At 62.9% G+C, this 10,481-nt stretch overlaps 4 protein-coding genes across 4 annotated transcripts in view; 2 read left to right on the top strand and 2 right to left on the bottom strand.

Moving 5' to 3' along the window:
- Positions 1-175: 175 nt before the first annotated feature.
- On the top strand, positions 176-2,143 carry RHTO_00502 (aspartic-type endopeptidase; the record flags this gene model as incomplete). The annotated part of the gene is made up of 10 exons (XM_016414186.1): positions 176-357; positions 433-445; positions 502-619; positions 772-803; positions 866-1,041; positions 1,106-1,607; positions 1,671-1,746; positions 1,808-1,912; positions 2,011-2,015; positions 2,084-2,143. The coding sequence occupies 10 exons, from the start codon at positions 176-178 to the stop codon at positions 2,141-2,143; spliced, it is 1,269 nt and encodes a 422-aa protein (XP_016277193.1).
- A 569-nt stretch (positions 2,144-2,712) lies between these two features.
- Positions 2,713-4,237, top strand: RHTO_00503 (uncharacterized protein; the record flags this gene model as incomplete). Its single annotated transcript, XM_016414187.1, has 8 exons — positions 2,713-2,915; positions 2,976-3,243; positions 3,302-3,358; positions 3,414-3,652; positions 3,710-3,762; positions 3,818-3,887; positions 3,942-4,095; positions 4,154-4,237. 8 exons carry the CDS (start codon positions 2,713-2,715, stop codon positions 4,235-4,237), a joined length of 1,128 nt encoding a protein of 375 aa, XP_016277194.1.
- Positions 4,238-4,598: 361 nt separating this feature from the next.
- Positions 4,599-8,161, bottom strand: RHTO_00504 (nitrogen assimilation transcription factor; the record flags this gene model as incomplete). Its single annotated transcript, XM_016414188.1, has 11 exons — positions 4,599-5,313; positions 5,373-5,557; positions 5,615-5,687; positions 5,743-5,971; positions 6,026-6,090; positions 6,153-6,210; positions 6,289-6,463; positions 6,519-7,460; positions 7,523-7,595; positions 7,661-7,707; positions 7,775-8,161. The coding sequence occupies 11 exons, from the start codon at positions 8,159-8,161 to the stop codon at positions 4,599-4,601; spliced, it is 2,949 nt and encodes a 982-aa protein (XP_016277195.1).
- Positions 8,162-8,645: 484 nt separating this feature from the next.
- RHTO_00505 (RNAPII degradation factor Def1) overlaps positions 8,646-10,481 on the bottom strand; it is a gene marked incomplete at both ends in the record, with an annotated part of 2,934 nt that continues 1,098 nt past the window's right edge. The window contains 2 exons of the mRNA XM_016414189.1: positions 8,646-9,263; positions 9,327-10,481. Coding sequence (XP_016277196.1) covers positions 8,646-9,263; positions 9,327-10,481 — 1,773 coding nt within the window. The remainder of the gene's footprint in view (positions 9,264-9,326) is intronic.

The following is a 10,481-nucleotide window of genomic DNA, read 5'->3' on the forward strand; positions in this document are numbered from 1 at the left end:
TGACAGGGGCTGCGGCGAGTGAGACCTTCTGCAGCGGAGTCCGGACGCGTTCCCGTCGCGCTCCAGAACAACCTCAGCTCTTTCGTTCTTGGGCTCGTCCTTGTCCCTTGCTGGCCCTACACGCTCGTTCTACTCACCCAAGTCATTCCTTCACTCACCCGCGCGAACCACCGCGATGCTCTTCTCCCTACCCGCCGTTGTGCTCGCGCTCGGCACAGCTGCTGGCCTGGTCGACGCTGCTCCCAGCCCGCCACGACCTCTGACCATCGAGTTGACCAAGCGCGACCTGCGCTTGAAGAACGACGACGGCAGTGTCAACATCGCGGGCTTGCAGGCGCAGACGGTCGCCCTCACACAGTTCGTTCGGTGTCCTCCTTCCTCATCGTCTCTCAACCTGGAACTGATTCGACATTCCTTCTTGTCCATCCGCAGCAAGTACAACAGGGTGCGCAGCCGTCTCTTGCTCCAGCGAAGCCGTCTAACCTCCTCCCTCCGCCGCAGAACCGCAACAACTACCGATACCATGCGTTGGGCGAGGGCAAGAACCCCGAGTCGCGGATGGCGCGCGAGAAGCGTGCGAGTGCTGGGACGATCCAGCTGACGGAGCAGAGCATGTCGGGTGAGTTGGCGGTTCTTTCGATTCGAAAACCTGGACGAGAAACAGGACTTCGGCCGCTTCGTCCTGGCGTTTCTCCCGAAAGGGGCGCATATCTGCTCAGAGGAGGCTTGAGGAGTGATGCGACTGAATTGCTGACGACATGGCGCACGCAGTCTGGACTGGCAAGGTCTACGTTGGCACTCCCGTTCGTCCTCCGCTTCCTCACCTTGTCCTCACTCTCCAGCTTCTAACGCCTCTGCTTCGCAGGCTGTTCCCTTCAACATCTACTTTGACACCGGCTCGAGCGACTTTACCATTGCCTCGATCGCATGCGGCACGTCTTGCGGCACGAAGCAGCGGTACAACTATACCGCCAGCTCGACCGCCGTCAAGACGACCCGCACAGTCACGACCAACTTTGTCGACGGCACATCGTCGAGCGGGTGCGTGCGAAGATTGCTTGGTCCGAGGGAACGAAGCCTGACGAGCGGTTTTTGCATCTCGCAGCACCCTCTACACCGACACGGTCACGATTGCCGGCGTCACCGCGAACCAGCAGGCTCTGGTCGCCGCTTCGTCGCTCTCGTCTACCGTCGCCGACATTGCCTCGGACGGCCTGATGGGTCTCGCCTTCTCCTCCCTCTCCGGCGCCTACACCTCCTCTTTCATGTTCACCGTCAACTCGCAAGGGACCGCCGCATACCCCTACTTCTCCATGCGCCTCAACAACAACGGACCGTCCGAGATGACGTTTGGCGCGTTCAACCGCCTCAGGTCAGCGAGCGGGAACCCCCGTTGGTACCAGCTTGCGACCGACTCGGGCACGTATACCTACTGGCAGTTCGGCATGGCGGCGCCTTGGGTCAACAACAAGACAGCACTGTCGACGCCGACGAACCACATTATCGACTCGGGCACGACCCTCATCGTCGCGCCGCCCTCGTCCGCCGCCGAGTTCTGGTCGCACGTCCCCGGCTCGGCTGTCTACAACAGCAACTTCTGGACTTTCGTGAGTTATTGAGCACTCCTGCGGACGGAGGAAGGAGACTGACGATATCCTCGTCGTGGACAGCCCTGCGCTTCGCCTCCTCAAGTCGACTTTGCCTTCTCTCGCATCACCCTTCAGCGCTGGGGTGTCTCGCAGGACTGTACGTCGTCCTTTGAATCGGTACTACGTCCATATGGCTGACGCGGACTTCACTCAAAAAGCCTTCAACCTTGGCTACCTCGCCGAGGACCCGACTCGCTGCGTCGGCGCCGTCATCGGCCAGAACCTCGGCCTCGGCTCGTCGTGGATCCTTGGAGATGCTTTCCGTGCGTGTCCTCTCGCTGTTACGGAAGGCGTGTTTCAAACTGACGGATGCGTTCTCGCCTCGTCTCCTCTCCTCGTTCCGCTCGGTCCTCTTGATCAGTCACTGTGCGTCGGCGTCCGCTCCGCTCCATTCACACCCTTGCATCTATACTGACGAGTCTCGACTCGTGCAGAACGTCTACGTCGTCCACGACGTCGCCAATAAGCGCATCGGACTCGCCATCCCTCGCTAGACTCGCCTCGCCCCGCACCCAGCCCACCTCTTCGTCTTTCTTGCCGTCGCCTCGCATATTTAGACCGGCATCTGCACTTGCATTCACAGCATTGTCGCCTTGCGGGACGTTCGCGGTCGACGGGGAGACGTCCTGAGCGAACGGCTTGTCCTCCGCTTGCGCTCGCGAGACGCTGCGCTGCATTCGCTCGAGCGAGCTGGGTCGAGGCTGGAGTTTCGCCTGCTCTGTTCGCTGCCACGCTGCAGATCAATGCGGACGCTCAGGACCTGCGAGCGGGCTGAAGCACCTCCTCTCGCTGGATGTCAGCTCGCGGACAATGGCTGCGGAAGACAGTCGCGATTCATCTCCACGTTGAGTGAAATGCGATCGCAGAGCTTTGCAGCCGGTTCCTGATGCGGGGAAATCTCGAACCGCGTCTCGCGGAGTTCCTCGATTCTTGTTTGCCGACTTGTCTCCCGCCGCACACCGCGTCGCAGGGCTTGCTCTCGTCCCAGACGCTGCTCTCGTACTGTTCAGCTTTGATCGCACAGCTTTTCCCGACTCGCCAGCTCGCTCGTCGCCGGCCCAGCATGCCTTCCTCGTCCGTGGTCGCAATCACTCTCGCCGCGCTTCTGTCGACCATCGAGCTCGCCAGCGCCCAGCTCCTCGCCAATGGAGACTACTTCCAGGCGGGAAACATCTCGCCGACTTGGCGGTGGCAGGCGTCCGGCGTCCTCTACCACGGTCGGTGTCCCTTCTCAGTGGCATCGCAGATTTCGGACTGCTACCAATCGTGCGTACTTGCTGTCAGTGGTATCAGAACGGACTCCGATTGAATGTGTTTGCCGTGCAGGGTCCTGAATGCGACCGGAGACCTCGAATCGACAACCCAGTCCGACTACCTCGCCGCCATGTCGTCCTCATCCGCTGCCGCCGCTCAACCGACCTCGCCCGCACGGCGCAGTATCAATTTTGGCGGCGAGCTTGCGGCACGAGGCGTCTTCAACAGCTCGAACTACGCCGTTTACCGCAAGTCCATGTCGGCGACGCAGAAGTCGGCAGAGCAGCGCGCTTTGATGGACGACGAGGACCTTGAATCGTACTTTGAGGCGTTCCCTGACGTGAGTGCGAAGGGTAATAAAGCAGCGAACGCGACGCTGATGCTGCTTGCGCCTGCAGCAACTCCCTTACCGCTTCGCGAACTACATGTCCTACACGCACGGCTCGAGCTTCAAGGTGCGCGGACTTTGCGTTTGTCTGATCGACGCAAAGCTAACGACGTAGCCCACAGGCGAAGCGTCAAGTCATCGGCTGCGGCACAGGTGGAACGACCACGACTCAGCCTCCGTCCAGCACGACGACAACCTCTGCTCCTGCGACCTCCACTACCGCCACTCCTCCTTCTCCTCGCCAGCGCAACGAGATTTTCACCTGGCCGGGAGCGACCGCCGGGCAGACTTGGCACTACACCTGGAAGTCTTACCAGAGCCCGGGAACTTCGACCTCGTACAACTTCTTCCACTCATGGCAGTGCGTCCAGTTCCCTCACTTCTTCTGTTGAAGTCGCTGACGAGGCGTTTCGTTCAGAATTCTGCGGAGGGACGGCTGTGGTGGACCGGTCGTCACGCTGGACTACCTTGGTGCGAACCCCTCTCTTCGTCTCTTCCGACTCTCGCTCACCTTCGCGTATCACAGATGGCAACGTCGTCATCCAGGACACTGTACGCGGCTGCAAAGACTGCGCTAGCTACATGAAGCACACGCTGTGCGTCCGCCGCCCTCCCTCGCCCAGACTTTCCTCTGACCTTCTCTTCCTCAGCGGCTGGTTCGGCCAGGTCATCTACCACGACCTCAACATCACGTACGGCCTCAACGGGTCCATCAACTACCTCGCAAAGGTCAGCAATGCCCTCCGTCCTGGCATGCTCCGCTACTCCGCGACGGGCGACATGGGCTCGTCTGCATCGCTCAAGGTGTGTCTCCCTCTTCTTCCAGGCTGCAGCAGAGGCTGACATGATGATTCTATCGTAGTTCGGGGCGTATCGCCGTGCGATCAGTGGCATGTCGCCCTCGACAAGCTACGTTGGCGACTTCACGCAGACGCAGCTCGCTTGAGCGCTTCCTTCGTCTTGCCCTTGTACCCTTATCCTCCATGCTCTGTTCGCCGAAGGACTCTTTATACGCATACCCAGTAGACTGTAACACAGGCCTTTCAGTAGGAGCCGCTGTGCGCGTGCGATTGAGGAGGAAAGGAAAGTCGCCTCAACCAGTTCCGCTCCGCTCGCTCGCGGGTCTCGTCTCGTCGGCTGCTTTGTGATCATGCACAACAACTGTTACAGCCACGCACGCGTTACGCGGAAACTAGAACGAAGTGGAGCTATGGGTATCGCAAAACCGGGCAAACGAGAGGCAACACCTTCCGCCGACATCAATCGTCCTCCGCCTCATTATCCACATTGATACCGTCTTCACTCTCCTACATCTGCGGCGGCCCACCCATGCCGCCTTCACCCTGCACGCCCAGCGCGTCCGCAAAGTTCTGCCAGCTCTGGAAGTCGAACAGCGAGTCCGGCAGCATGCTCGGCGTTCCGTCCGACGTAAAGCCGAACGGATCGAACGCCGCAGACTGGTCGCTGCCGAGTGGACCACCGAGGAAAGACGTGCCCATTCCGAGTCCGGCAGAAGTCCCTGGCAAGCCGGGGATACCGCCTGCAAGGCCGTTGCCGTCCATGGGCAAGCCGAAATTGAGCGTCGGGTTGAAGGAGAGGTTGTCGAGGCTCGAGTCGGGGAAGACGAAGGAGAGGTCGGGTGGAGGGTTGGGTGCGGGCGCGGAAAAGGCTGCGCTCCCGGAAGGCGGAAGGCCTGTCGTCGTCGGCGCTGAGCCGGCAAGTGTAGGCGTAGAAGTTGGCGGGAGAGGCGGAGGGAGAGGGAGGACCGGGGTGTCCGTCGCGTTGCCGGCCGAGCTTGAGGCCTCTGCGCCTGTTGCGCCGTCCGCAGAGTGGTCCTCCTCGCCCGCAACATGCGTGGTCCGCAAGCTCGAGGCGTATGGCGAGCCATGCGTGCGCGGGCTGGGACCGCCGGAAGATGCGGGCGAGGCGGACGAGCGGATGAGGCCAGAAGGATCGTTGACGCGGCGGTCCGTGACGAAGTAGCCGCCGTCCTTCTTGTACCGCAAGTGCCAGTCTTGCTCTCTAGTTCACGAATCGACCGTCAGCACGAGTGGAAGAGACACTTGGCGAGTGAGACGCACCTTTGCCTGACGCCAGCAGTCGGGTTGAGCGTCGTGACCGCGGTAGTCCCGCTTGACGCGGGCGACAAGCCCTCGGCAGCTTCGGGCGCCCATCGCGCAACGGAGCAGGCGGTGTGGTAGAGCAGGTGGATGATCTCGGCGATCTTGGCGCGGACGTAGCATTCGCCATCAGGAACGACGAGGCGCTGCGGAAGATAACGTCAGTCGTGCTAGCCCAAAGCAACTCACTGAGTACAACGCACCTTGAGACAGTCACGAGCGAGACGGAGGGTGGAGAGCGAGGTCGAGTCCCGCCGGCGAATGTGCGAATGATATCTGCCGACGTAGCAAATCAGTCAAAGATCCCGCGAAGGACGAGAAGCATACGCACTGAATGAGGCTGCAGATGAAGAATGCGTACGTCCCGACGAACCAGCCTTCGAGGCACGACTCGTTCTTGTCGACCCACTCGATCGCCTCCCTCGCTTCCGCCTCGACGACGGACCATTGCTGCGTGCCGACCGAGAGCGAGGCGAAGCGTTCGGGTAGCTGGAACGAAATGCGCATGAAAGGGCGGGTGATGAGGAAGCGGACGGGAATGTAGAGGAGGTGGAGGAAGCCTGCGAGGACGAGTGTCAGTGGATGCGAAGTCGAGTTCCGCGGGACGAACTGACCCTGCTCAGGCGTCGACTTGGCGGGACCTTGGAAGCGCAGCTCTTCGGGCAGACCGCTGACCCAGCTATAGACGAAGCGTAAGTCAGCAAGAGAGAGAGAGGCCGGAGGAGGGCGGTCGCAACTCACGCCGCGAGGTCCGAGACGAGCGCCTTGGCGTGCTTCTCGGAGAGGAGCATGATGCCGGCTGTACGACAATTCCTCCACAACCATCAGCTCAACTCTCGCGAGAGCGCGGTCGGGGCAGAGGGGCGTTCGAACGTACTCGGCGAGTAAACAGCCTTCAAGATCCTCCCGAGCAAGATCGAGAGCGAGATAAGCGCGCTGTTAAAGAGGTACGGTCGTCGCTTCTCGTCAAAGTCGAGGTTGGGCCGGATGTCGAAGACAGAGGGGAGCATCGTGTCGCAGTCGGCGAGGTCGATCATCATCGGTTGGCCATACTGCGCAGGCGGGACAGTCAGCAAGACGCCGTGAGAAGGAGAAGCTTGGACGCACGATAGCTGAGATCCACCGGTCCGCAATCAGGCAACCTCCCCAGACTCGCCGCCTCAACTCCGTATGATCCGCCTCACTCTGCTCCTTCCGCTCACTGCCCAACTTGCGATGCAGACCTAAGTCCTGCGCCATCCGCACCGCCAATCCGAGAATGTTCCACGTCTTGCTCGCCGCCGTACCCTTCTCGAGCTCCATCGAGAAGGCATAGATGAGAAGGGCCTGGATGTTCGGGATGGTCGAGTTGTCGAGCATGTCCTCGGCGCGGAGGTGTGAGCGGATCGTCGCTTTGATGACGCGGAGGATGGAAGGGGCCACGTGATGAGAGAGGGCGGAAACGGCGCAGATGGCGTTGAAGAGGAGAGGGGCAGGTTGTTCCGAGCCGAGGAAGTCCGCCTTAGCGACGATCGGGAAGTGGTTGGCGTGGGTCGTGAAGAAGTAGTTGAGCAGCTTCTCGGCGTCCGAATGCTCGATGCCCTGGATCGCAACCGGCTCGCCGCCCTGCGAAGGATCCCCATCTCCCGCCGAGATGACGCGGATGAAGCCGTCTCCTCGCTCGTCGACCGACAGTTGCTGCGAGTACTTGAAGTCGACAGGAATCATGCGCTCGGTCGGGAACGTCGAAGTCGAATGCATGAGATGCGAGATGGAGGTGTAGCCGACGATGCGCGGTTCTTTTCGCGGTCCTGTTGGCGCGAGGTTCGAGTCGGGGGAAGAAACGATAGCGTCGATAGGAAAGATCTGCTGTTTCGGAACGACGTGACCGGCTGTTGGCGATTTCGGCGGCACAGGGAGCGAGTCTTCGCTTCGGGCTTGCTTCGCCAGAGTCGCAGAAGTCGCTGCCGTTGGGAGCGCCACGCCTGCCGCAACCGCTGACTCTTTCGCTCGTTCCGCCTCCTCCTTTTCTCGCTGCTTCTTGAACCGGGTCTCCGAGATGGGCAGGAACTGCGGGCGGTAGACAAGTCAGCCAGGTTACAAGGGGAGCGCATGCCAGGAGGGCTACTCACCCAGGTGCAGTCGAGTGAGTGCTTCTTGCAGTAGACGCAGACCATCGGCTCAGAGTCGGGGATGGGGTTGCAGCTGAGGAAGGGGAGCGAAATCAGCAGGATGAGCAGGACGCCCAGTAGCGAAGGGTTCACACGCACCGAACCTTGCGCGACCGGCACGCATCGCACGCTCGAGGCGTCTTTGGCTGCAAGGACAGACCCAAAGTCAGCAGACTTGGCGAGCGCAACGAGTAAAGGCGGGAAAGGACGAACCTTCTTGGCCTTGCCCGCCTCGCTCTCTGCATCGCCAGGCGTCGTAGAGCTCTTCCTCTTCTGTCCGGCATTCACTTTCCTGCCGTTCGCATCCGTCCCAAGCGGAGGAGGAGACATCAACTCGCCCATCCCTCCCGACGCGGCCTGCTCGTAACTCGTCCCCGCAAGCGCATCCATGCTGGGGAACGACTGCTGCGCTGCGCCCGCCTGTCCCAACATTCGATACCTAAGCGACGGGAGCGGGATGTGACTGCTGCTGCCGGACGGAGGCGACATGGCGGCTGATGAGGACGCGGCGGCAAGCGATGCGAGTGCGGGCAGTCGAAATGCGTCGTCTGCGCCTGCCTGTCCTCCTGCTGACCCGCCCTGGCCCGTGTATGCGTCCATCGCGAGTTTGAGTCGACCGACAGACAAGCGGGATGGAGCGCGCACTGTGACGGCTCGGCGTGTGCAGCTCAAAGTCGCGCGAACAGAATCGTCGCAGATCAACACAACCCGCAGCAAGCACAGACGAGCACAGCGAGCGATACGCTGGGTGAGGAAAACGCGGAGCGGCAGGCCCCGCGTCGACTTCGGCACGGCTCACACGGCGGAAGTGGGTTTGTGCGAGTTCAACGGGTTGCAAGTACACAGTGTGTGAGCTTTTCAGTTGTAGAGGAAGGAGGAAAGATGAGGGGATAGATTTGAGGAGGAACGAACGGCGGGAGAAAGGGTGGAACCTGAGGAAGAGGCTATTCAAGCACACGACGGCGGGCCGTTTTTGTCGAAAGCGAGGGAGTCTTGCGAGCGATGATGAAGAACGACCGATGCGAGAACGGGAGGAGAGAGAGAGAGGCGGGAAGGGTGGCGGAAGGGCAGAGGTGTGACCCGCCTAGAAGAACCTCGAGCTCGTGGCGTCAAAGTCCTTCGCGTTGGCGTAGCCGCCGTAGGCCGACTGCTGACCCTGCTGCTGGCCGTACGACGCGTACTGCGGGTACCCGCCAGCGCCGACGCCCTTGTTGAGGCCGATAGCGCCCTGCTGTTGCTGCTGCTGCTGCTGGCCAACGCCGGCACCCTGCTGCTGCTGCTGCGGCGCGCCCTGCTGGCCCTGCTGCTGCGCGCCGACGCCCGCACCCTGCTGCTGCTGGGGCGCGCCGTAGCGCTGCTGAGTCTGCTGAGGCTGCTGGGCACCGCCGTACCCGCCGTACGCGTACTGCGCCTGGAGCGCCGAGAAGTTGGGCGGGACCTGCTGCGGGAACTGGCTGAAGCCGTAGTAGCCGGCGTACGGGTTGTACGCGGCGGCGGCGTACGGGTTCATGCCGTAGAAGTTGGCGGCGGCGGCCTGCTGGGCCGGGAGCTGCTGCTGCTGTTGCTGCTGGGGGGCTTGGGCGGTCTGCGAAGCGCCCTGCGCACCCTGCGAGGTCGAGTCCTCGGGGCGGGTCGGCAAGGGCGACGGAGCCTGGTAGCCCGAGCCGGGCGCGGCGAGCTGGCCGTAGGCGTCGTAGAAGCCCTGCGAGCGTTGCACGCCGTCAGCAAGCTCGTTCGTGGACTCAAAAGACGGATGCTAACTCACCATCGAGCGCATCGAGTCCTGACCGTAGAGGCTCGAGTAGTCGGTCGCCTGCGAGGCGAACGGCTGACCGGGAGCCTGCTGCTGGGGGATCGAGTTGAACGCGGCGTAGGGACTCTGCGACGCAGCGGCGGCAGGAGCCTGAGTCGCGGGAGCAGGCGAGTGCGACGCCGGGTGCTGGAAGTAAGGCGACGAGACGGCCTGAGCGGCGGGGTTCGACTCGACTGGCTTGAACGCGCCGTAGGCCGACTGGTCGTCCTGGCCGAACGCGCCGGGAGCCTGCTGCTGCTGCTGAGGCTGGCCGTACGCCGAAGGCATGTTCGGGTAGCGCGAGAAGGCCGACGACGCCTGGCCGGGGAAGAGGTTCGACTGGGTCGGGGCCGAGTGCGAGAAGGCGGTCTGGACGACCTGCTCCTGCTTGGGCTGCTGCGGGATTTGCTGAGCCTGCTGAGGCTGCTGCTGCTGAGGCTGCTCAGTCTGGACGGCCTGCTGCTGCTGGTACGGCGCCTGCTGCTGCTGGGCGTACGAGGGCTGCTCGGGGACCTGAGGCGCGGCCGTCTCGGGCTTGGCGACGTCCTGCGAGCCGAACGAGGGCTTCGAGCCGTCGAGGAGGTCGAGCGAGCCAAACTGGACGCCGAGGCGGTCGATGCCAGCCGCGCCGGGGAAGACGACAGCCTCCTGCTGCGCGCGCTTGGGGGGGAGACCAGGAGGTCCAGCGCCGAGGAACTTGTCCTGCGCAGGCTGCTGGACGGCCTGAGCCTGCTGCTGCTGGGCAGGCGCGGCGGCCTGCGCAACCTGCGAGTTGACCTCGAGAGGGCCAGCGGTCGTGATGTCGTTGGGCGGGAGGTGGGCGTCAACCTCGCGCTTGAAGGCCGGGTCCTGCTCGGCGGCAGGCTTGGACGCGAGGACCGAGTCGGCCCAGCCCTCGCCGACGGCGAGAGGAGCGGTCTGCGGCGCGGCAGCGGCGGGAGTCGAGCCCCACGGGTCGTATGCAGGGGCGGAGGGAGCGGCAGCAGGGGCGGGAGCGGCGGTCTCGGCGGCCGAGGGAGTAGGGAGGGAGATGGTCGGGCCGGCAGTCGAGGTCTCCTCGAGAACGGAGGCGGAGACGGGCTCGGGCGCAGCCTCGGGGGCGGAAGGCGCGGCGGTAGGGGCGGGGGC

The sequence above is a fragment of the Rhodotorula toruloides genome (genome assembly GCF_000320785.1).
Source record: "Rhodotorula toruloides NP11 unplaced genomic scaffold Scaffold1, whole genome shotgun sequence".
Classification (NCBI taxonomy): domain Eukaryota; kingdom Fungi; phylum Basidiomycota; class Microbotryomycetes; order Sporidiobolales; family Sporidiobolaceae; genus Rhodotorula; species Rhodotorula toruloides.